Raw genomic sequence first — 26,677 nt, 5'->3', positions numbered from 1 at the left:
ACGGGTGGGGGATCTAGATGCAGATTTGCATATGCTCATCAGCACCATCGTGTTTGTGTGTGTGTGCACATCACAACATCACGGCGAGCAATCACGGTGCATGAACCGTCGAAAAGTGATTCCATTTTCCCCCCGTTTTACAATGTTCATGCACACGGGTCACGTTCACGGTTTGCTTCACGCGCGAACATGACAGTGGCTTGCTTGCTTGCAAGGATGAGTAATACTGGCCATTGAGAGGAGCAAAAAGTAGCTACCAAAAAAAAAAAAAAAGGTTCGGAAATGGTCTAGAGAGAACTGAGCTTACAAAATAACAACAGAAAAAAGCACACGAGTGAGAGAGGGAAAATCCCGTACCGAAAAGGATTCCCCCAGGGGAGGCTGCTGAAATGATGGATCGTGAAAGCATTCCGTTAAGCTGACGTAAAAGGATCCGTACGTCGGACTTTGCCCGTGCGTATGTGTGAGTGTGTGGACATATTCCGAGAAGATAGTACTTCTTAGAAGCAGATTGGGATAGGATTTGCTATTCTCATGAAAGCTGCCAGAAACAACAGATGGAATTATTTTTGAAACAATTCATAATTTAATTTAGTTGCTATATGCTGTCCAATTGTAGCAATTTCAGGGGTTTTGGATAAACAAATTTGAATTTAAATAATTTTCTTCTTTTTGTTGTGGGAAGATGGAGGTATATGGTTACTTTAGCATTTTTGTGTTTTTTTTTTGTTAAAGCAAATGTTAAGGTCGGGGGACATTGTCCGTACTCGCTGGTGTAATTTAGATTTTCACTAGCGCATCTGGCGGCGGCTGACTGAAGCATTTTGCCAAACAATTTGGAGCCTGTTCAGAAAATATGTTATTTTTCCATGTTTTTTTACTTAAACTGGACAGGAAAAGCTTTGTAATTGGTAGGTTAATATGTTGTGCAAGTATTTCAGCCATTTAAGCATCGACAAATGATGAAAATAATACTTCATTTTGAGATTTTGATTTGCATTACCAACGAATCGGGATAACGAACAGTTTTAATCTGTTTTTGATGTTTTGATCGTTTTATAAAATCCTATACAATGCTTCAATTCCGTTGTACTTGCATTAAACGCCACCACTTTACCCTCCGTTCCCTTAGAATTCCCTACAGCTAAATATGCAAAATAGCACACAGCAATCCCCGTTACTGCACAGCATCAGCCACACTTACTTGTCGGATTGCTGACGTCGCACTTGAGCGTAACCTGTTCGCTTTCCCGTGCCTGCTCGATGTAGTCCTTGGTGAGCAGCGTCGTCCCGAGCAGCGCATTGTCGCTGATCTCCGGTTTCTCCTGCGACGGCACGTCCTCATCATCGTCGTAATCGTCATCGTAGTCGTCGGATGGGCTTTCCACTGCTTCCTGTTTGTTGCGCTGCTCCTTCGACACGCTTATGCTCGACTGTGGAAGAGCTGTGGGTGAAAAATAAAACCGAAAACAAATCGATCATTAATATCATGTGAAAAATTTAAAAAAGGACGTACATTGTTACCAGAGATTTAGTATGTTGAAAGGGAGTTTTTTTAATTTGAATTACAAATGCAAAGAAGCTTCTATTGCAACACAGAAGCAACCTAACCAACTCGCTACAACGTCAAAACACGATAAAATGTCGTGGTCACGATTTCGGGATGACGTTATACCAAATCGCCCAACTAACGCGAGCAGACACTTAAGATACAATGTTTTCACATACAATCTTGCCCTCAAATGTGGTGCTTCAATGTGCCGGTAGGGGGAGAGCATGTAAGGGCACGAGTGATGATGATGATGATGCCATGCCATGCCATGCCATGGCTTTCCGTTTCAATCGCCCGAAACGGTGTTGGGTAATAAAACTATTTATGACGGCGCGCTGTGTTAAGACAACGAAACCACGCGGTGGAAGCCTTCGGCGGTCCGATTGTGATGATGCCCCCGGAATGATCATCGCAAACCGTACGCGCGGAGGTTGTCCCAGCAATTGCGGCTCGATAAACACACAATTGAACGTTTATTAGTTTTATCGCATTCTTTCCGGTGCGATGTGTTGGAATGCCAGCACGATGACACGTTATTGTTGATTAAACGAACATTGTTTAGTGCCATTAGGGTGCGATGGGATTGTATTGTTGGTAGGTGTACAGTAGGAAAGTTGAGTGAAAAATGCACACTTGTACCATTAGAAAAATGAAAAGGGGGTATATGGCGGGTAAAAGAAAGGATAAGCTTGCAGTAGCATATGAAAGATGCATAAAGTACATGAAATATAATAAATTCTCATATTTTAAGACAATCCAATGAGCTATAGCGCAGAACTAACGGCTCAACATCTGAAAGCGGAACAAACAGAGTTGCAAAAACCTTGGAAAACTTCCTGCCCTCTAGCGTCGAGTAGCGCTACCGTAACTCATTTCATTTCCTCTATCTTCCACTAGATGGAGCTAGATAAAAATCCCAGATGCTTGCCTCAGGAATGTCATAAATAATGTGATTCACGCTTTGCTGTAACTGTTGATTACGCGACCGCACACGGATTGCGGTAATGATGTGCTTAGCATGTAAAAGAACACATCCATTCATAAGAAAACTGCTGCTGCTGCTGCAAAAAAAAGAAGAAGACCGTTGCAGAACGTGCGAAAGAAATGAACTGTGGCATTTCTATTTGTTCGCCATTAGTCGCAAATGACACATTCCCGAGGTCCGCTTTTTTTGCTATTGGATTCGTTCTGCTGCCATTAATGTGTTAATATTTGCCGGGAGATTTTTGCCGAGAGATTGTCGCTTGCGCTAGACTCTGATGGCTAATCATCGTCGTCTTTTTTTTGTCTCTCTCTCCACATCTCTTCTACTAGCTCTCCATTCCGGTCGTTAGTAATCGGTTGATTAACATAACCAACGGTGCCTGCTGCTTTGTAATATGCATGAACACTTGGCGCTTAATCGTGCATGAATGCAAGCGTCACAGACACACTCGCTATGTCCACTTGCCTCGTACCTCCAATGATCAAGCCGTCATGGACGTGTGCCGTTTTATGTCTCTGTGTCCCTCGATCATATATTACCCCGAAGGGCTACACAAGCGGTTGAATAAAAGCGCTGACGAAAGCCATAGAAAGTGCAGCTTTTGTTGTGCATGCATGTGAGCAGAGTGTCCTAACGGTCGCTGAGCACTAACAGATCCCTAACATGGTCGTCCCCCCTTAAGCCCTTTGTGCCCTCGTTACTCCGAAACGGTTCGAAAACGAAAGTGACAAATCCGGCACAAACGTGTCATTATAAACAAAAGGTAGTCCTCACCTTCCCCTCTCGCCGGCGCTACCAAAGACCCACTATGAAGCCTCGCTGACGAAGTACTCGAAACGATCATTTGTTACGATTCCTTCGATTCCAATTAGGGAATGGGAATAGAAAGAATGAAGGGGAGGATATGACAGGAGTATGACAGGAGAGCAATCGGATGGCGTAATCGCCAGGACAGGTAATCCTTTTTTGGCGTACACTTTAACACGGTTTATGCGCAAAGTGGGCCACAATAGCAGCGCCCAAATGGGTTTAGCTTTCGGTTGGTGCCTGTTAATTGTTCCGCTTGTTAGTGTGATGTCATACCGCGCGGACCGTTAGTTTTTGTGTTTTTCACGATAACATTATTAGCGGTTGTGTATTTCTCGTAGTATTGGAGGCACTTTTGCACGATTTGCTTCAACTTGGATATTCGAATGCACACCCTAAGCACGGGTTATTAATTTCTTCCCCCCGGAATGACATAAGCGAACGAGCTTGGCGTGAGTAAGCACAACCCAAAAAGCGCCAGTGCCACCGCACATCTCGATTCAGGTTGCGTGAGTCATCCCGATGACTCGGCCAATTCTGACCACGGGCTGCTCCACTCACAACTGGACTGCCAAGGATGGTTCGATTTGCGCAATACATGCCCGTGCGTTCATGCGTTCCAAAGGGGCTCCTAGCAGTAGGCCATGCCGCGAGAGTCTATTCACACACATTTGGCAAACGATTACGGGCTGGGAATGGCTCATCACACTCGCTCAATTTATAGGCACTGCACGTACTTTAATTGTTTCTAGCACCGGCAATGGCGGTTTGTTCCCGCCACTCCTACTCCAATCGACCCAAGAATGGGAAGAAAGTGTGTTACTAATTAAAACCATGTACCAGCGCTTGTAATAAGTGTTCGGCGATGTGTTCCTTTCCTTCGCTTCTGGGCATGAAAGCGGAACCAATGGTAGCAATGACGAATCGGGCTGTTTGTCCATTTCATGCTTCACTTCACCTCATGCAGACAGGATACGCGTAAAGTTGAGCCCGGCAATGTTCTCCTGTCCCTCGATGGCGTCAGCTATCTGTACGCATACCTCTCTCTCTCTCTCTCTCTCTCTCTCTCTGCCCGTACGACGACGCTGAACGGGATTCGATGAACCAAAAGTAACGCGTATGACAACCCCGGATCCCCTTGTTCCGCGTCCTGCGGCGAACTTTTTGCTTCGTACGCTTCCCCGGGCCCAAACGAGGACAGCACGAGCTTTCCGAGCGACCGAGTTTTGGCGCCAATCGTCGTCGTCGTCGTCGTCGTCGATGTGTGGTGTAAAAAAGTTTTCGGGAACGGTATGACAAATATGAGGAAATTTATCATTTTAAGTTCCGATTCCGTTACGTCCGATATCACGTGCATCGAAGGAAGCAAGCGTATAGGGTAGAAATAAAGAGAGAGAGGGAGGAGATGAAACGTTCGGAAACAATAGGGAATAAGGGTCATTATTTGGACGGTTGTGCCGGAGCACCGTTTCGGTTCTCGGCTCTGTTGCTGAGGGTGATTTTGGCCGCCTTCTGTGTTGTTTTGTTGCTACGGGATCGTTTATGGGGCACCACTCTCACCTTGGTTCGATACTTGATGATAAGACAGCTTCTCTTTTTTTTCCAAACGGAGTGCTTCGGGCTGTGGGTATCGTCTGGCACACGACGATGTTGACCGTCCGGGACCGTTGCACAGTGGGATAAAAGTTGTGCTGAGCAGGAATGAAATCTGCTCAAATTTCACCTTCAAATATTGGATCACTGTGAATCGAAAGAATGTCGACTTTCGTGACAATTTAGTGTTAAGATGGAGGAAGGAAAGTATTTTTCTACCCCCAACAAAAAACGCTTGACACTTAAGCTTGATGGAAGTGGACACTTTCGGTGCAACTTTTGTGATCTCGATTTTTGACTTTTTCCACCAATTAAAAGCCCCCTTTGTGACCCGGTTGCTCCGGTGATGACTAATCCCCTTAAGGGAGCGGGAAAAGCATTTTTTTCCGAACGCGCACAGCACGAATCCTTGGGCAGGGAAGCGTCCTGAGGGGGAAGGAAGAAAGTGTGCCCGTGTACTAGCGAGTGCTGACCGAAATCGGCCACGTGGTTGGTGTGGTGTATGCCGCAGGGAACACGGGAGAAAAAAGAGGAAAAATACAAGTTCCATTCCCTGCAGGATGCGCGTACCGTCCTTCTGCCTGCACGCGTGTGTGTGACTGGCATACTAGCGCCAAATAGGCGACCTCCTGCTAGGTCTCCCTTTTTTCCGGTCTCCCATTTTTCGTCCCCGATGCTGCTTCTCGCCCATCGAAGGACGTCAGTGTTGTTGAGCGTTGTTTTAGTGTCGCTTTTTTGTGTGTTTTTCCTGCTGCTGCATGGATTTCATTGTCATTTCAGTTTGGGACAGTTTTAGCTTTGAGGTTTTTTGAAAAATTGTGTGAGCACATTGGAAAATGGTGTTGCAAAACAAAAAAAGGAGCTAAAAAATCCAAACCGTGTCCCAGTAGCGTGGCAAACCTCTTGGGTATTAACTTGACCTTTCGCTGGGCGCGATGGAGGAGCAACGCGGGCCCCTTGCAACGCGAGTTGGCAATAACGAACGATGAATGATGACGGCATTTTGTGTATTTTTTATCATCATCGTCCACGTCGTCGTCGTCGTCGTGCCTGGTCCATCTTTTCCAGTTCCTCCCATGGCCCGTGCCGCCGCTGTTATTGTTAACTAAATGTCAACGCTGGAGGTCTTGGATGGATGAGCAAAGCGTTGGCCGGATGTTAAAGCTGCACCGGCTCGTCGTGGCTACTTGCTCTTGCTGCATCGATTGTGCATTGGTGGTGCAACATTAAAGCGACGATGCGACACGACCGCTGTGTACCGGTTTTTCCTTTTGTCGTGCGTTTTTTTGCTGTTGCTTTTACTAGTCCGGTAACGGACCGGTTGCACCCTGGGCGGGAGAAAAATGGAAGAACATAATAATAACGCCCGGAACCGCGTTGTAGTGTGCGATGGTGGGCAGTTTATTTATCAACTTGTTTGTTGTTTTTTTCCCACTTCTTGGAGAGGGGTTTTTTGATTGTACACTCTGTAGCAGAAACTGTGTCAGCAGCATCCAGAAATCGTCTCACATTTTGCACTGTGCAGGGTAAAAATGCTTATCTTTTTTTTCTTAAACAAGTTTAAAGTGCATACCTTTGCTAAAAGGAGGAAAGCGCATTAAAATCAATTTGCAAAAAATAATTAAATCATTTAAATCAAAATAAACAACTGCATCACTTTTTCAACCCACACCAGAGTACGGCGAACGATCAGGCAGAAGATGCAGCAGAGAAGTCGTCTGTGTGCCACTGGTTTCTTTCCTTTTTTGCTACGGATGCAAATTTGTTAACAACGTTTAACATCTTTGCTGCACTTTGTCATGCGCCTCAGCGCATCCCCGTTGTTCGCTTCCACCCTGTGTTTAATTTCCATTTCAATATCACGACAGGAGAGGCACCAGGAGAAGCACCGGCAGCCCCATATTGTTTCTCCGTGCGGTTGCTCATCTCTCATCCCGTCCCATCGATCAATGAATGATCGCGATCCCCGTTGGCGGATGTTTTTGTTTTCATTCCACCCTTTACCCACTGGTAGAGATCACTGTCTCCCTAGGGGGTGATAGAGGCGTGTGTGTGTGTGTGTGTTTTTTTGTGTGTATATTTTTCCCCTCCCTTCCTCACGCTGCGCACAGTTTTGCTACTTTTTTCTCATCTTGATAATCATCTGCACTAAAGAAGTGATTGCGGGATGACGGTGTTTGTTTGTGTGTGTGTGTGTGCGCACCGAGCACGAGAAGCTAAACAGAAGAGCAAACGAATGTCCCTGTTTGTCTTTAAAGACGTGAATAAAGTGCTGACTCTTGTGCAAAGTACTTTTTGATTCGTGCACGGGATGGGTGGAAGTTCTCACGAACTTTTTTGTTTGATTATCGTTTCTTCCACTTTTTTTGTTTCTGTTACTGCGCTCTACCCGCACTGTGTGTGTGTGCGTGCTTCATTTGCTGGGCTAATGGGCATCTTTCTAGTGATAAGTAAATAGAAATATTTCGGAAAACGTTTTGCTGCTTTTTGAAGCGGAAGGAAGTCTTTTACCTAATTGCACAGTAGGTTACGCGGTTTGAAGGAACTTGAAAGAGGCTTGGGAACTTTATTCAAACTGGGAAGGATGCATCGTTGGTTGGTGTCCTTGTTTTTTTCTATTGCAAATTTGAAGGTTTTATTCAAAGAAGATTGCATTATAAAGCAGTTTTCCTCTTCTTTTCTATTTGAATGAAAAAGAAAAGGTTTCAGGGAAGTTTAAACTTTTTTTTACAATTACAGAAATTGATACAGAGGAGAGGGAAAAGGATAAATGCGTCGGTATAAACATAAAATACATATAAAACTGGCGCTATGTGGTTAAAAACTTCGTTATAGTTTATTTGTATTTTACAAATGACAATCGTAAAAGTAAAACAAAAGAAAAATTAACGAATAAACGAAGAATAAGAATTTTGGAACAACAATAAATCAATAAAAAACATACTGAAGCTTGATAAAGGCTTGATTAATAAATGTGCTTTCTAATCAGTAAAAAGAGATTGTTTTGATATCTTCTGTTCTTGTCATTTAATCACGGAACCAAACAATATTTGCATTATTTTATAATAGTTTTGTTATTTTTTTTATCTTTTTTTAAATATAAAAATAGAAAAAAGTTAAGAAAGAAAGTAATTGATGATTTCAGGTTTTATCACATATTAACATGAAAATTGGAGAACCACTTTGAATATTATACTTGTCTCTTATAGTCTCTTTTGTCAACTATAGATGTATAAAATGAAATGAAAGACATTAGCAGTGCCTTTTGCGGCTTTAAAATATGTAAATTTGTAACGGAAATCAAAAACAAATCATTAAAATCTCTCCCAACTCTCTACAAATGTCAAAAGTACACAAGAATTTTCATTAGTTTCGCTTTAATTTTAAACGCCGATTAACACACGCACATGAATAATCAACGCACACTGCAATGTTCTGTAACGCTGAAACACTCTAACACTTTGTAGCAAAATGAGGGCGCAATTCCCTTTTTTGTCCTTTTCGCCCCAAAATGTGCCTGTGACGGCATGCTGGGGGTGGGTGGCCGTGGTTTAATGATTTATGCGACGAAGATTGTATCACCCCATCGGAAACTGCCATATATACATACGCGGACACACTACACTATACGTCGCCCCGTACTGACATACTGGCCCGATTCGTCACACCACGGGTGCGTATGAATGCGTAACCATTGTTCGACAAACTTCCGTAAATTACTTGGCCCTATATGGCTTTTCGGGGCCTGGCTGGCAGTTAAATTGTAACTCAAGTGTAAACACTGTTCAAATTCAAGCCTCCATTCAACCGGTTCTGCTGCTTTCCGCATACATACATGACCCGTAAATCTGCGCTAGAAATGAATTGTAGTTTATTGCGTTTTCTACCAACACTGCGGCATGCAATGCAATGTAGTTGCGAGCTGTCGTGTATGTGTGTGTGTTGATGAAAATTATGAGCTCTTAATTAACCCACCAGAAATTTTGTACACCACAATCTCTTGCCACATCCCACGATAGCTGTGCTCGATGTGGCGGTGTCACAGTGCTCCAGCCCTTTCTCCCAAACTCATTTGGTTAATATTACGAATTAAGCAAATGGACACCGGGAAATTATAGCCCGTGGCTGGCGGGAGGTTGTCCCAATTTGTGCCAACGCTGGCTGGTTATGGTGAATTCGATATTCGCGATACCCGATCTAAGATGATTGCAAATTAATTAGGCCCGGAAGCTAAAGTGCGGTGCCGCTCGTATTGTTTCGCACAGTTGGCAAACGAGTCTTTCACGACAGACTGTGAGATCGGTCGCAATTGTTCTTGTAGTTGCTGTAACTATCGCTACCGGCAGTAATGGGCACTGCTGTAAATTGTTCTCTCGAGGCAATGCTATTTGTAGTAGTACTAGTACCAAAGCAGAGACAAGGATAATAGGAACGTGTAACAGCAACAGTGCGCACTATTTGCGCGCGATTTCGATCGTGGCGTATTGGACCGTTGGTAGCCATTCAATCTAGCCGTGGTTGGCAATCGTGCAATCGGCCGTTGGGCTGTCAACGGAATCACTGCGGTAACGGCACTTCGTTTCGCCGGCGGGGTAAGATGTAATGAATTATTAATCGCAGCAGGAACTCGTTCGGTGGCACGCGCTCGTAACTGTCACGCCGTACACCAGGAGCAGCAGGGCGTGTTGTTTGGCGGAAATTTGTTCGATTTTGCTAACGCGAAAGACCGTTATATTGCACGGCACACGGAATGGGCACACATGTCGTTTGGAGGGGTAGAGGGGGGAGGGGAAGGGGGTGGTACATTCCCGTTGGGATAAGACGGGTTCGTTAGTGAGAGATGTGTAAACAAATCGATAGGAGTGTTATGGCAAGAAAACTGCGTTTTATACTCGCAGGAATGGTGTAAACCCGGCATAAGCTTTCCGGTATGGTGTGTGATCCGGTTCGAAGGACTAAATGACGTCATTTCTGCTGTCGTATAACTTTCGCAAATGTAACGTTCTTATTGTTGATTTGAAGCAATTTTATTGTACTTGCCAGTCTTTGCTAGTAATTTGGGTTTAATTTGGGTAAAAATGATTTTTTTTTAATTAAAACTGGAATCAAATTAAAGCAAAGCAATGTTGAGTAAAACGGCCTTGTCAGTGCGAAAGACAAAAGTGTATGTCGTGTTGGTTTTGTGTTAATATTTCAAGACTTTGCTTCGCAATCAATCTTTGTTAATAATTTCCCGCTGGGTGTTTTAACGCAATCCCGGCTAAAAGCCACAACCCATTTGTACCGCCATCAAAACGTGCTCATTACCGTCCTTTTCATCAGTTTCATTCAACCCAACCAGCACAATGTAAAACGGAGGTCACCAAATCATGCTTGAAGATAAATAGACCCTTAGGCGCTCGCTGTGAAACAATGGAAAACCTTTCGTCAAACCGGCGACGTTCGGTTCGGTTCGGTACGTGCCCGTGTCCTGATCTTCAAGCAGCAGCAGTAGTAGCCGCAAGGGAGCAATTTCCGTCCGTGCGAAATAAGCTCCGGTCTGTTCTGTTGGCGATGAATTGTGTGCTCCGACATTGACATCGACTGGCACAGCGCGTCCCGTTGGTGGTACGCGTCACGATCGCGGCGAGCAAAAGAGTGGCTTCCATTCATTTGATCTTTGTGCTGGCTTTGGGCATCATGGTTCGAATTTCTTTCGCTCCGAGGTTCGCGCATGTGGAACCCCAGCCTGCCACAGCTGCGACGATGACATCACGTTGCAATCCGAGTGCTTTCCACTGGCGCACAAGGGGTACGGGAACAACATAATCGCTTTATGACAGCGCGAGCGCAACACACATTTGGCGCGTTTGCATCGAATCGTGGGGCGCGGAATCGAGTGACCGTGCGCTTCCACCATCAGGGCCCGCACTGGGCCCAGAACCTGTGTGTAACTGTCGTGGCACACATTTTCACGGATCGCTGGTAGATTGAACTCTGGACAAGGAGGAGCCAGGTTTAGGGGGGGGGGACCACATTTTTTCACGTTCACGCCATCGCGATGCCGCGCGTGTCGTGTGTTGTGGAGTATCGATCGGTTTAGCTGGCGTAAGCTTGGATTATCGTTCGCACATCGTTCTGGGCCGATTACTTGAAGTCAAAGATTAACGTGAAGTTATTTCATAGTTCTTGGATTCATAATACTAGACGATTAATCTCATTAAAACAGTTCCAATAGAAAAGTAGTGATAACTCAGACTTTCAAATGTGTCATCTAGCAGTGCGCCATCTAGCGCAAAACGTGTCAAACGTCAAATGTCAAAATTGAGTTTGATGGCTAACATATGTCAATTAGCGAATGATTGTTTACGCTAGCAAACCAGCAGTATTTTATTACGATCAAGGTATCAAACTTGAAGGTCATATGACGCAATCTTCATAATGCCCTGCGTAATAAACAAAACACCAAAACTGATTAAGACATATCCAGGAAGCAACAAATTGTTTTTCCCTTTTGCATGATTTATGTGCTTTTCGCTGTGCGCCAAACGGGCTGAAATAAATCACTGTACCAACACTTTTACACCTATTGGTACATATGTGTGTGTGTGAGCGTTCAATTGTTTGATCATTTTTTGATTCCTTTCAGCGTGCATCATGTTTCTTTCTCCCCCCTTAGGTTCAGGGAAAGTTGAGGATCATAAATCTAAGCCCCATCGCATGCAAAAGAAGTTGCGCTGACACTTTCTCCAATTTTACGAGTGTTCTTTGTTGTGCCTTTGTTACTCCAAAAACCACACAAACACACACCATCTTGGACCTTGGAATGTCTTGTCAAGCGTGGACGGTGGACGGTAAAGAAGGAGTGTGCTACGTGCCCGATTCCAGGACAATACCGACATATTGCATGCAAAGATTGCTCGGGGAAATAAATCTTGTCCCTGCTTTTCGCCCTAATGCGATTTGTACCATACCATCGCGTCGGTCTCGGTCGGTAGTATTGAGCAGTGTCAATGCGTCAATGGGTACGAGAACCGAGCAGCTTCGGACGCTTTTCTATTACTGCTGAAACGAGTTCCTTTAGCGAAGGATGCGAAGGATTCCAAAGCGCACGAAAGTATGCTGCCCTTGTCGCGTGCACCTTTCGTTGTTGGGCGGTGATAGGGCAACACAAAAGCTTCGCCAAGACTGCAGCGGACGGGGAATTGGAAAATAAAAAGGTCGACAAACACCCAAAACACGGAACGGGCACTGTGTGCCGACTGAGCGTATTTAGGTTAATTTGATTCTTGTGGTTCTGATAAACGATTTTATGATCGTCACCGGAAAACCCACCGCCCCTGACGGGTCTGACAGGCGAGATGTGGGCTTGGAGGGGAAGAAAGCTTGGAGCACACCAGTGAGCAGTAACCGAACTTAACTTGTGTTTTTTTGCCGTTGTTTTTGTTGTGTAGAACGATTTTTATTATCGGAGCTTGATGTTTTTTTTTTTTAGTTTTGTTTCTACTTCCATGTCACCTACTGTGGTGTGGTGGTCGGTTGTCGTAGTAAAAGGGCGTAAACGAAGCCATAGGGCTACCGTCTAAAACGCACCCGAACGTGGCGGGAAATTATGATCCGGAAGTTTATGACGGGTGCTCTCGCTTGCTCTCGGGAGGTTGCTCCGTTGTGGTTGTTGTTGCTGTCCGTATCGGTTCGGAACAAGCTTCCCGCCCGGGGAAGCACGGGAAACCCACGGAATCGATCCGGTTGGTTTGATGTAAATATGGTGCAGCATTTTTTCGCTTTTTGGGAGGAAAAATCAATTAACGGGACATTTTTTATGTTTTTTTTTTTATTATTTGGCAGCATTATACTAGCAGCAGATACTTTTCGGTAATACCATTTACGAGGGTCTAAATGACCTCGCACCGGCTATAGGGAAGTGATAAAAAAACATTCGACCGCACTCAACGGAAAGGACTAAATTGGTTCCAAAGCTGTCATAAAAATAATAAACCCAACTAACCCTTTGAAATAAACGAGAAAATGAACAAAAGTAATGAACTGTCCACATGGGGTTGTTTGGTTTGGGCGATGCATTCGAATGTCTATAAAATGTAATTCGTTTCAACGTTTGAACGATAAAATCTCAACCGCTGAGCCATGATAACGGATAATGGAAGGAAACTAACCCCACGCCTGTAAACAATTATCCATCAATTACCGGTACGATCCATCCAAGTGTCGCTCTTCCAAGAAACAATATTGATGTTTCCCCAACGTCCTTTGGCCCACTTGGCAACTGATGCCCCATTCGTCGCCAGACATCCCGACGCAAACGATGGTGAAAAATGCCACCATTTTCCGGAAGAGGATGAGCAACCTCCCAGTAGCAACAGCGATAAGAAAAAAAAGTAATCGCCCAAGTGTCCTCCAGACACACACAAACACACATAAACACACTGGATGGTGCCGAGTGTGCGGGAAAGTTGTCGCCATTGCGTCGCGTAAATAGGTCACTGTTGTTGCATTTTCCCTCCTGCCACACACACACTACTGCTACCGGCGCCTCTCGCCAATGGTGGTAAAGTCACTGAAAGCGCTTTTATGATTTTACGTAAGCTCCCGATCATCGCCCACAGTGTTGGCTGCTGGCCCAACCGCGTCCGTAGCGAAAAACGTGAGCGTATGCTGCGCGCCACTGTCGTGCTGTCTGGCGGAAAATATGATGAAGTGCGGTCCCGGAAGTGTTTGGTAAGCTGGAGGATGTGAGCTTACAGGATTAATCATAATGATAACGATACGGGGAAATTTTTCATCTCCATGCTACGGGGGAGATATGGTCCGGCGGTACCATTCCATAGCACCGACGTGGCTGAAGTGTCCAATGCAAGTGGAAGAGCGTGTGCTGGCTAGAATGCGCAAGGGGGAGTTTTTTATTTCAATGGAAAATGAGGAAAAACTTATCCAGCAGTGTAGTTTGAAAAATTATCCCCAATTTATCTGTTCAGTCTGTGAAAGCTTACAATAATTATTTAAGAGTAAATATGGACGACTCAATGTGTTAAAGTTACATTGAGGACTGATTAAATTTTATTTAGCAACTATCAATAGAGCTTCATTTTCGTATTATTATCACTTTTTTGGCTTTCAAAAGTTTTAATTACGCTATAGAGACAGCTTGTTCGAATGGGAATCGAACGACATCCGACCATACCAGCAATCGGTACACGTGTCAACTAGACTTTCAAGCAACATCGCCAGAGAAAGACTATCGGTCCTATAGATTCTGATGTACGACAGATATGATGTAAGGTGAAATTAATGCACCTTCGAGCTTGTCAAAACCTAAAGATAAAATCTGCCATAACTAACATTATGTTAAAGTTCAGGTATTATTTCAGCTACGTTGTCCTGTCCTAACAATTAAACCTAAACCTGTACAAAGAAACGCCCACCGTTGCAGGACGGTTTACATCATGTTCCTGTGTCATTCGCACTCCAAAGTAAGATGTCAGCAAATTGAAATCACCAACAACAAGCTTTGTCTGTCAGATGTCAGACGTCAGATTGCGCTCGTGTTGTCCTTCTGCTGGCTGTTTCATCTCGCTCAAAGGAGACACAGTAAGCCCTCCACTAAATCAAACGATGGCGTAAGCCTGGCTGAGATAAACGGTTACCGAGACCTTGCCGCCAAAGCAAGGTCAGGATCGGAGAGCCAGATTTCCCTTTTACGTTCTGTCCAATTGCTTCATGAAATTGCTGAAATTGTTGCCGTTGGGTTTATAAATAGATACAACCGTAATAATCATCACCTCTGTGCAACTCCATGCCGAACGCCCTGTGCGAATACCCATTGGCATGGGGTCTGTATGGTTTTGCCGTATTGCCTCATTATTTCCGCAATGCTCCAAATTACGGTACGGTCACGTCCAGCTGAATCTTCAAAACAACCACATTTAATAGACCGTTGAGCGACTATGTTTTGAAAATTATGTTCCTCAGAAGCACACAACGGTCGCAACGGAGGGAGGGGTGTTACAAATTTCACACCACAACAGCGCTCGCTAATCCATCCCGTACCGGACACACCGAACAAGCACGTTTCATACGTTAGCTTATGAACTCCGTGTTCTGTTCTCTGGAGTCTGTTGTTGTTGTGTTTTTTTGTTGCTCCAAACGTTACATGAGCTACATTCTGGTTAAGCTTTCATATTTTCTCCGATTCACAAAGCGGGAAGCATAGCACACACACACTGTTCTAAAGTCAGCGAGATTGTGCTGTTGTGCAAAAGTCGGTGGATTATTCTGCCACCGGTTGTTAATTGTCACCATGGCTCCATGGCGGTTGGGCCGTTGTTGTGGCGTTCATGTGGCTGTGTTCCATTTCTATCACTAGTTTGCCGTGGCGGTATGGTGCGGCGTGTTATTTTGTTCCCGTTTGTATGTTTTTGTATTTTATTTCTATTCCCCGCACCTCCTCTACGAAACCGACTTCTCCGACTTTTGTTTCTAACGAGCCACAGTTACACAATTTTCCACTCCGCGATGATTACCAGCGTCTCTAACGCTTACTGCTGGGTTCGCGCGTTAGCGATGCGATATGCGATGGGCTATGCGCTCTATTCGTCTTGCTGTGCCAATCCTGTTCGGTGGGTCGCAGCACCACGGGAACCGTTTGCCACCACTGCCGCAGACCGTTCTGCCGTACTGCCACTACTTGGCTGGCTGGCTTATGGTTGACGTGGTTTTCACTCCATTCTCCAGCGGCAGTGGGTTAAGCTACCGGAAAACGAGCCTTCAAAGCTGAACCACTCCTTGCTGTGGAGCGGGAGAAACTCCACGCCCTTGGTTTATCTTGCCACCGTCGTCGTCGTCGTTGTCGTCGATGTTGGTAAAAGCGACGGAACGCACGGCTCTTCGTGTTCGGGCGGGATCAGCAAAATTTATTTCCCTCCCAGCAATAGGAAGCCCACCATGATTGGGGCGTGAGGACACAGACACACAGACAGTAGAATTCCTTGCAACAGAGAGATAGTATCAACCGATCGATCGCAATAACTGGTTTTTGATGGTGTTTTCCGGCGAGCGTTGTGAGCCCGTATCGGAATCGGCAAAATCGGCATCTGGGGGGCAGCAAGAATGGGTGCAGAAATTATCTACATCTCGGTGAAGGTGCAAACGAGCGGACCGACGGCGAAACGGAACGTCTCAAATAACACCTTCGGGGCTTGGAGCCTCGCGTCGTCCTGCAGCGATGACTCAACGTGCGAACGTCATTTTGCCTCCACGCCTAAGCGTAATATTTTATTCCTATACTACCGTTTGCTTCGCACGAATAAGATTGTATTGTAGCCGCCGTAGGGTCCGTTTTGCTCCAGTGACAAGGATGGTGTAGAATTAAAGTGAACGGGGAAAAAAAAGCTAACTTCCCAACAAGAATGAAAGAATATAACGCGCAACGTTCTCATGGGACACAGCAGAGGAGGAGGCAAACAGCAAACCCCTTTCCCGGGGCTTTCCCTCCGTTTTCCTAGAGTATGGTAATTTTGTACTACGTTTTTTTTTTCTTCTTTTGGATGGATGGTTGGTACTGCTGACTCCTTTGTTGAGGAGCCCTTTTGTTGCGTTCGGGATTCGTGTCGGCTGCGTCGGGGAGTTTAGAGTCAGCAACACAGGGAGAGAGAAAAAAAAATCTACCGGGAAAGGAAAATCTAAAAATCACGAAAGTGCAGTTTTGAATAATTTATCCCGTACCGTTTCTAAGCGCTTCCGAGCGTTTTGTTGATGAAACTCTCGCCCCTTAGTGCGGGAGTGAAAGGCTTACGAGGAAATGCTTTTCTTTGTTGTGCAGCTTTTTTTGTTATCCTTCTCCTCCATCTTACGGAAAGCAATGAAAATTATGCATGGAATGTGATTTATTCGCGGAATTCATTGAAATAGGGCGGGGGAGTTCGTTTTTAAAAAGGTTTCTTATGTCGTTAGGATAAAGGTCCATTAAGCGTCGTTGTTTGCAATTGGCCTCTGGGTTGGAATTGTAATGTAATTAGGTGGTGCTATATTATGTTAGCATTTGATTCTGCGATGAAAAGGTTTGGAATTAACTGTAACGAACCTTTCGTTACTGAAAACTGAAGCTTGGGGTGATATTGAAATAATGCAATATGAATGCTATCAGAAGTAACGATCAGAAGTTACGAGTCGATAGTTCTTTACCCAATATTTTAGAAGTTGTAAAAGATGATGGATATATTGGAAGAAAATTAAATCCAATAAATGGATATCAAAACTAATTTTAATCATCCTTAATGCACCAGCTAATCCGCTCCTTTACAAAGCAATATTAGTAAGCCTAAGTAACATTAAGGAGAAGGTTATTTACTTCATCAATTAATGTCTTAATTAATGTACTATGAAGACGACAAAGGCCATAGTCAATGCTTCATATTCATCGATTTTCCCCGCACAAGTAATCGATCACTACCAGGCAGTGCGGGTGGGGCATTGCTCCATAATGTTCCAAATCTTTCCTTCCCGCCCGAAAGTTGCGTACAAATATTTGTTTTCGCTGCCATCTGCCCAACCCGACTCCAGTCCATAACAGACTCTTTCAACCATCATCGATCGGCATTCCGCAGATCCGGAGCATAGTGCCCCTGCGGCGGTCGGCAATGTTTGACAAACATAAATCTAACCACCGGGCCGGGCCGGGCTGGGCAGAGCTGGCCTTGGAATGGCGGTTCTTTGAGTGTTCAAATTTCCCTCCGTTTCCACGGAAAATCCACCACCAACTCTTCGTGAAACGTGTTCCCGCGTTGGACGCGCATTGTCAAGACGCGCAGGAGCCGAAAAGTGGGGAGAGCAGGAGCGCGTGATTTCTTTGTTGGGTTTCTTCGAACACAGAATCCGAAAAGTAAGACGTTAGCGCGCTGTGGAAACCCCATGTTTCCCAGCCTCAGCCTATTTCACAACCATTAAAGCGTGACGCGCGAGCCAATGAATGAAGTCGGCACACATTTCTCGAACAGCTCGATGACAGCTACGCCCGGCCGGTCGGTCAGATGTTGGTGGTGTGCCACACACATGTGGCGCATCCTGGCGACCGATTGCGATTTGATAATGTTTGTCTTCATCGCTGGGACGTATTTGGTAAATATACAAGGGAGTGCGAGGGGAGGAGGCGAGTCTCAATGCGTAATTCATCACAAGGTTCGCCTCCCTGATGCCAGATGGAATGCGTAGCGGCAAAACAACAAGAATATGCTACGTTACGAATCGTAAGAAGCTGAGGCATTTCGTCTTTTATCGTGCTACTAAAAGACGGCAGTAGTTTTACGAAGCGAAAAAATTGGGGTTTAGTGCCCATTCGCTGATGAAGAGCCGGAATGGATTGCTGCTGAAATTGGTTTGCCACTGACGATGATAGTTCACGATTTCATTAGAAGTTTAAAATTTCACTCTATTTGATTGCTCATTTTCGGGGAACTTTTCCGAAAAGCCACGTTTAATTTCCCGTCCAGAAGTGGGTCCCATTTCCCAAGGTTACCACCACTAGGGAGAGGGGGTGAGGGAGGAATTGGATTGGAGCTCAGCTCACTTTCCGAAACCGTTTCCTTTGTGCCGCAAGTGGCGGAAAATCACGCAGCGCGGCGACAGTTAAAAGGATTCTTCGTTGAAGTGAAAACTGCATTTCGGGTAGCGATTCGGGGAAAGCATTTGCGCGGCGCATAAGAAGCAAAGGAAATCCATTCGGTGGCGCCATTCAGTCATTGGAATTCATCCGTCGTGTGAGCTTAGGGTTTAAAATTTCAAAAAAGAAAGAAAACACTTCAAAAAGAGGGGAAAAAGAATCAGGTGTTTTCTACCGATAGGGATGGGGGGCGTTATGTGGTGCATGGACTTTAGAAAATGTCGTTAGGGATTGTTCGTGGTCCTAGAGGAAATAAAATTCCTACTAAAGTTAATTTTTATTTTTTTTCACTTTTTGTTCCGCTCTATGACAATCAAACTTTTGCACTAGTGCATTTTGCTGTTTTTGCTGGCCTTTTTTTTGACACTCTTTTACGTATGTGTGGACGTGAAAGTGTTTCTTGAATTGATGCTTCAACATGGTGGTAGGGCTCTCCCTCTTGATGAGACGAGTAGTAGTGTCATAGTTTTTCAACAACCACTCCTCACTTGGCGGAAGGACAAAGAGGAGGTCCAGCCACTACTCTCCTAGCGTGAAACAACCATGAATACAAAAAGAGCACGAAACTAAAAGGGGAAAAAAAATTCGAGGGGTAGTACGTCACTCGGGGAAAAGAACATTAGGAAACATGGTGCTATCGCTATCTGACACTCAAACACACACACACATGCTCTAGTATTACTTTATCGTAATACTTCTTTTGTACTACTATCGGCATGGAATATGGGGGAATCACTGCTAAGGGAACAACAACAACAACAAAAGACACGAAAACTTGTCCCGCAAAATGGAACTTAGGGGAGGAACACTATGGCACTAGGGAAGGGCAAAAACTATACCATGTGTGTGTGTGTGTGCGCGAGTGTGTGTTTGTGTGACAGTAGCGCCCGTACATGTCCATGCATAATCGGCAATTTCGGCGTTGGCTGTTGGTTGCCGTTTTTCACTACTGCAGAGGGAAATAAAAACTCCCGCTTTCCCGGCAAACCGCGTGTGTGTGTGTGTGTGCGCGCGAACTCATATTTCACCCAGCACCCACCCCAGGCCCCAGGAAAGTCCTGGTAATTCACAGGCCCCCTTTCAGCTCTGCGACGACTGCGGAAAATATTATATTTATAGTTATCGGGTCTCGGGGCCTTGTAGCCTGGCAGGATATGGGGCAGTGGCATGATATCTCTATACATTTCGTACATATATTCATTGAAAAACATTGCCTTTTACCAGTATCGATTTTCTTTCCCACCGTACTGCTTCCTGCGGTGTTTCGGAACTTCTGGTCTTCTGGTCTGGTTCTGGTTTGATGGCCAACTGCTGCCAACTGGGTTGATACTCTGTGTCCCGTATTTTTTCGGTACACAGGGACCTGAGGGCGCCGCTGTAGCCTTGACCAAGGTGGGTTTTGAACGTCTGTGTTTGTGTGTGTGTGTGCCTTTGTGAGGGCAATTCTAGTGAGGTGTGGTGGGTCATTGCCAAGTTGACGACGGTACCTCCTGTGCACTACTGCCGCTAGTGGTAGAAGAAAGTGTGCGATCGAATTTTATTGAAAGTCATTGCTAATCCGGTCGATAAGAAGATTGAGAGGTTCTGGTAGGGTTTACAATTTATCGGGGCTCGTTTGGTGCAGCTGCGGCCGACTTGCATTCGTTTGATATATTGCCTAATTTATAGGTTTAACCATGGTACAATAAAGCTGGTACAATAAGTTACTGCTATAAACCACTTCCTCTGCACGCTTCCCGATCTGCTTCCATAGGGTTTTGCAACTACTTATCTTAGGAATTCACAGGCACTATATGTAGTATCTCTGCAGAACCACTCAACGACAAGAGTTACGACTTCTTGCTCCCTCGTAACAAAACGCACTAGATGTTTCCGAATCTTACGGCCCATCTCGCGAATGATGGCGATTATATGAAGAAAAAAAAAATCACTGGAATCCTGTGTTCCGATGCCATTCCACTTGAACTACGAAAAGTGTTAACTCCAAACACATCGCTGTATCTCTCTTCCTGTCCGAAAGGTTACGTGATGTGGTCGCAAAACCTTAGCGATTACAAAACGACAACCCATTAGTGGGGCGGCAGTTGACGTGACTGATGGCAGTTTTCGGACTAAATGGAGCAACCGGTCACTACCGGGGCCGTGAGACTCCTCCAACTAAATTAGAACCCCTGTCGCACCCACCCGCTCAGGCTTGAGGCAATAATTCAAGAGTCAAGAATCGGAGAATGACTTGAAGCGAATGCACTACACGTATGCAACGCGCAAAACTCTACAACAGTGGATGGAACTGACGGGATCAGCTGGCTTGAATGTCACACACACACACGCACATACCCCGTGTATTGGGTTTTGGTGTGTAGAGTGTATGCTAAAAATATGCTCCAAACCACGGAAAGAATCACGGAAATATTCGCCCGTACACGCCGCGGCCCGATTTGCTTCCGATGACGTAAGCCGTCGAATGTCGAACGTGTTCAAAACGGTTCGGTCTCGATAGACCTTAAGCTGTCTTTTGCCTCGAAATGTGCCTGTCGAGATTATCGGCTGAATTGGGTGGGAGGAGGGTTTAGGGATATAGTAATACCAACTCACCGTCCACTTCATTCAATGTTTCGAGCATGGCTATGTGCTATGTGTGTGTGTGTCTTTATACATTTAGGGTGTGCGCACAAGCGTTGATATTCGGGGCAGCAGCGGTCATGGCCTGGTGGCCCCATCGTGCAGCTGGGCAATACTGAAACTTCCTCCTCCGCCACACTGCGGGAAAACCTACGCGCTCAGCGCCTATTTAATTTGGAGAAGCAGAAGCTGACGCTGACGTTGAAACCTTCCGCTCCCGTTAAAAGTAATCGATCATAACGAGGGAAGCTATGGCTGGAGTGAAGAGCGCTTGAGGTGTGGGGAATGGGGCGGATGGACTCCGACCCGAGTCCAAGTGGAAACCTAACCTGGCATTTGAATTGGAGAACAATTTCTTCCTTTTGGTAGAACGAAGAAGAGATGGCGTATAAATGAAAAATTATTATTAGACTTTCAAGTATTTCTCTAATTCGGGGAAATTCCATTTCTAGTGACTCGGTCCCGGTGGTGGACCATTTCGTTGTGCGCCGCCAGAACGTCCAGCCTTTTCGTGGGGAGCGATGAAGAAACCACCAAATATCCCGTTCCGGCTTCCTGCTTATTTTTGTGGGTACTTGGGGATTTTCCCATTTGTTCAAGCAGTTGCAGTGTGCTGTATTGAAATATTCATCGAAATGCAATCTTGAAATCTCCTCCCTACCAGTCATTGAACGATCGCTTCAAATAAGGGAAATGAAAATAGTAAATTGAAAAGAAAATCCCCCCCGCCGACCGCGTTGCAACTGCACCTTCTGTGGCACGCTGGTAATGTTTATTTCCATTCCAATGGGTAAGAGCAGGTTCGGCTGAAAGAAAATCATGTTCCAAAACATTCCCCACAAACGAGGGCCAGTGGTATAGATAAAAGGGTTCAAGATCAATACTTCTGGTGCGACGAGATGGGCTGAGGTTCGCATTTACCTAAGCCGAAACCTGGTGGTAACGTGTAAAGACACGATTAGGGAGCGATGTTTGTAATCAAAACACGAATAATCTTCTCCGATGAAAGAGCTTGAAAGTTGGAAAATATTATGATTCGAATGTTTTGATTTTACACCTTTCGGCTACGGTTTTGACCTCCCCTCCCCCTACCGAAAGCCGATCAATCATAGTTGAAGCATCATCGACCCGTCGATCGATGGGGGGCTGTATTCCAAATATGTGCGCTGGCTGTGAGAGAAATGGGAAGAATTCGTGACTTTACATATTCCCAACCGCAAGTGGTCCATAACAAATGGAAGCTTTTGAGGGGAGGACAAACTATCTAAACGACGGTATCTGGTGGTCAAAAACAGATGATATAGTGCGGAACAAACTTCCTAATGCTTGAATTCTAGAGGTTCCTGCTGTATGTAGATATTTAGCCTTGCAAATCGAGCCACTTTACAACAATATTCACAGCGTAGACATATCTATATATTCAGTACACCCCCTCATTAATAACCTCAAGTAATGGCATCTGGTATCGCCGGCCAGTCGTTTCCCGCTAGTTTATCCAGCAATTAATGCACGGAATTAACGGTAGACGCTCTGTCCAGACGCGGCATGGGCTGGGGTCTGGCACATTACTATGGCAGCCGAAGGTTAATTTGCTTCCCTGTCTCGTGAATAGTGTCTATTATACAATGGCATCGTAGATCTTCCCTAGCACGAGATCTTCATCAGTGGTTTCCCTCCCCATCAACTTCCCACCTCAAGAACTTAGGGGCAATCTTGAGATCGGGTAATGTATTTAAATCGCGCAGGCGCGCGCTTCATGAACCGTAGAGGTTTGAGCGTTCGATAGCTTGGTGATATGGCTTTGCGCTCCAAAGAATCCAGACCTTTCCCAGCATGTACGATGTACGGTGCATCCCGTTGGTTACCTACTGGAGCTCTCTGTGTAGCTCGCGCCGCATGCGAAACATCTATTCATCCATCGATCATTTAAACAAAACGCTCTATTACCTCGCCCTGCGGCGGGAACTCCAGCCAAAAGAAGCCTCCAGAGCAAACAACTCCCCCATTGGAGCGATCCAACGAAATGTTACCAGCTGGCCGTTGACTCCCGTTCGTCAGACACTGTTAAGCATCTTCCAAAATTACAACAGAAAAGAAAAGAGGAAAAAACGCCTTCCAGGCAGGGCTCCATGTGCGAAGCGCGCCTTCAAGATCTTCCCCGAAGGTTTTCTTCGGGAAAGAGCGCGCAGCAGGGAGAGAAAGCATAACAAAACAAAACCTAAAACCGGTTGCACCCTCCCAGCGTTTGCTGCAGGGGCCAGCGGGTCCGGCAAAGATCGTGCCCGGAAAGATCGTGCGAAGCTATTTGCTGCCCATTTATTGCTCTAATGGGTCCCGATTATGAGCGGCGTCGGCGTTGAAGACGACGCCGGCTCCATGTACGGGCAGAGTGGCTGGAGCGGCTTGGAGCCCATTGGTTGGCGGCTTACCTTTCGTACGGCCCATGGTTGGGGTTGGGAGATATTCGGGGATTCCGATGTTGTTGACGACGACGACGACGACGACGTCCAATGAAGATTATGATCGAAGGTGTCAAGAACTTTTCTCCTTTCGGTCTAATTGATTAACAGGGTTATTAATGGGGCTTAACTAATGGGAGGCAGGGCGAACGAGCCAGGGTCGTAGGACGAGCGTCCAATCAAGATGGTGTGGCGTTGTTTGTGGTCAGAGTTGCGGGGTTTGGTGTCGGTTCACATTGAAGCAGCATTGTTGACCAAATCTGAATCTCTTGGTTAAAACCAATTCGCATCAGCTTGTGTAGGTTCCTTCAACTAAGTCATCTTTTAATAACTACATTGTTATAGGTACACCATCGATTGGCGGCGATTCATGAGCTCCATCGTGTACACGTGAGGTGTATAAAATCCTCCTCCTGCCAATCTCAATCATAGTCGTGTAATAGTAAACAACGGTGGCATTGTTTGGCCAACATCATCAGTGTGCTTATCAACATCCGCACGAAGGCACGATAGAAAACTAAGCTAGAGTCGAGCGTATCTCGTACAAAACTAGCTGTACAAACATTGCCAATATACATAGAGATAGACGATGTAATCAAGATGGTCCATAGGTCTGGAGTAATTCACACAAAGACAGCTGCTGATAAGCCTTGGACCAATCGATCAATCAATTGTGAACGTGATCGTTACAAGAAATGGAAACGATTCCACGTTACTTGGTTTGCAACATCGAAAAGGGGCTTTAGGGAGTATTTCATATTATTTTGATATGTTCTAACAGTTGTCAAATAGTTTGAAACTTCAAAATTTAAGACAGCGGGAAGGCACAAGCCTTTTCTAAAGCACTTCAGCTCATGCAAATCGAAACACAAAATGTGATAGACATGTCAACATAATAGCTAATTTACATTAAAAAGCGCCCCAACCGTATGCTCAATACGATTGCCATCCGGATTGCAAAATACCTCTCTAATAGAATGCTTCATTTTATCCCTTTTACGTCCTGTGATCCATTTCCATTCACTCTGTCTCGGTGGTGTCTTCCTACGCATTTTTTTTTGCATAAACGTGATCGGAATGTCCACCAGTGGACGAACGGTAATGTGTGTTTTGCGGCATGTAAATTCCCATACAGCGATACAGCCGATGGAATGTGACAATCTGTGAATACCATCCGGTTCCACGCGGTACCATCGGCTCGATTCGATGCCTTCGGGGGCGCTCGCGCGCTATGAGTGGTTGACATATTTGCCGCAGGTTTCTCGCTTTGCTCTTTTGCCCTTACCGACCGATTCACCTGAATGAAATAGGAGAAACTGTGTGAGAAAATTCATCGCACGGCACGCATACGGTGTTTAATCGAAACGCTCATCGAACGCCGATCAAGTGTAAAGTGTGTGCGTGTGTGTGTGTGCGTTCTCTGCTTCTTCTATGGGATGGCAGTCGGGGGCATTCTTTCGGTGGTACATTTTATACAGTTCAAACAAAACAGAAGAAAATACCCTTTCCTTAATCGCAGCTTCGATCGTACGCTGCATACGAATGTTGTGTACACGATCACGTACACGTTATTGACCTCCGCGGAAGGGAGAGGAGCAGTAAACCTGACTACCAGGGGGGGTGGGGGAAGAACCGTCTTCGGTTAGTGACCGGGAATGCCGTACCACCGCGTACACGACCGCCATGACAATCGATCCGGGATCGGGAACCCTCAATATTGACAGTGTTCAGAAATGCCTAACCACTTCATCGTTCAAACCCTATTGCCAGTTGGTACTACTGCACGCCTTTCCATCTTCGTTACCATTTTTTGGTTGAGGTTTCTGAAGAGAAACCGACGGCCGTTTTGGTGTGGTCGTCGCCCAAGATGTACGCAGCAGATCAAGCGAGCGCGCGAGCAAACACAACCCAACCCGGCGACGGGTGGCGACGATCAATAATGTAAGTCATTTAACCGACCAAACACGTGCTTGGAGTGCCTTCTGGAGAGGAAAAAAAAAGGCACCCGTCCGTGTGCGTGTGTGCGTATGGTGGAGGCATACCTTAGTAGGAAAATATAGGTGGAGGCGATTCGGGAGCGTCCGCCGATAAGTTTTGGACATTGGCGCATTGCGCTTGGAAGATTCCAAACACGGAAGAACCGTTTACAAGGGGGGGTGTGTAGCCATGTGGGTTAGTCTCTTTTTTTAGGGCTTCTTCAGTGTGGAGTGTGGTCAGTAATATTATAATCGATTTTTCACTATTTTTTAATGAGGATATTCTAAAGGAATATGCTCTATAATGATTTGTTATAATCAACCTTTCTTCCGACGTATTGGAAACTCAAAAAATCATAATTTTCCCAAGAAGCATGCGGGAATTCCAAGGTTCTGTTTGCTATCATTTAATCAACCCAATGTTTTTCTATCGCCTTTTTAGCATTTGTTTTATTTACTCCACTTAACCTATACCTTAGGAACAATAGCACCCAGAACTTGCCAAACCAAACACTGGCAACCATTTTTATTGATTATTGTATTGACAACAACAGAAGCAAAAAAAAAACTTCCCGGTGCTGGCTACAATGTATGCATGCTTGTCTATGACCATATGGTCATTAGATACGGGCACGGAGCACGCTTTTAGTCGTCGCTCGTGTATTCACCCTTAGAAATACACGGCCCAATAGATACCCTCACATCATCATCATCGTCTTCGAAGCAAACAAAAATAAGGGCGACATGTGACATGGTTCATTGACGGTAACGTAATATTTGCATAACCTTAACCAAGGCAGGCAAACGTTGTTCCACAAAAGCTAGTCGGAACCCGGCTAGCTAGACCAGGAAGGATCGACCGTGTGTTTGTTGACAAATTCCGGTACGGGTTTTGGAAGTTGCGTTTCTGAAGCGCGCCTTTGCGCGAGGGCGTGCTATCTGTGCGCTATTTTAGGTGAAGGTTTAGGTTGATTTGTTTTGGCAAGTTCCGCAAACAAACCATCCGCAAATATATTCGGTGGGAAGGAGCAT

At 45.4% G+C, this 26,677-nt stretch overlaps 1 protein-coding gene across 5 annotated transcripts in view; it reads right to left on the bottom strand.

The window, feature by feature from the left end:
* The window catches only part of LOC121600682 (neurotrimin-like), a 98,732-nt gene that overhangs the window by 9,627 nt on the left and 62,428 nt on the right, over positions 1 to 26,677 (bottom strand). For all 5 annotated transcript variants that reach the window (XM_041929522.1, XM_041929524.1, XM_041929521.1 and 2 more), the window contains exon 4: positions 1,205 to 1,444. In XM_041929522.1, coding sequence (XP_041785456.1) covers positions 1,205 to 1,444 — 240 coding nt within the window. The remainder of the gene's footprint in view (positions 1 to 1,204; positions 1,445 to 26,677) is intronic.

The sequence above is a fragment of the Anopheles merus genome, chromosome 3L (assembly GCF_017562075.2).
Source record: "Anopheles merus strain MAF chromosome 3L, AmerM5.1, whole genome shotgun sequence".
Lineage (NCBI taxonomy): Eukaryota > Metazoa > Arthropoda > Insecta > Diptera > Culicidae > Anopheles > Anopheles merus.
The sequence above is the reverse complement of the archived record's forward strand: the minus strand, read 5'-3'. Positions and strand labels throughout refer to the sequence as shown.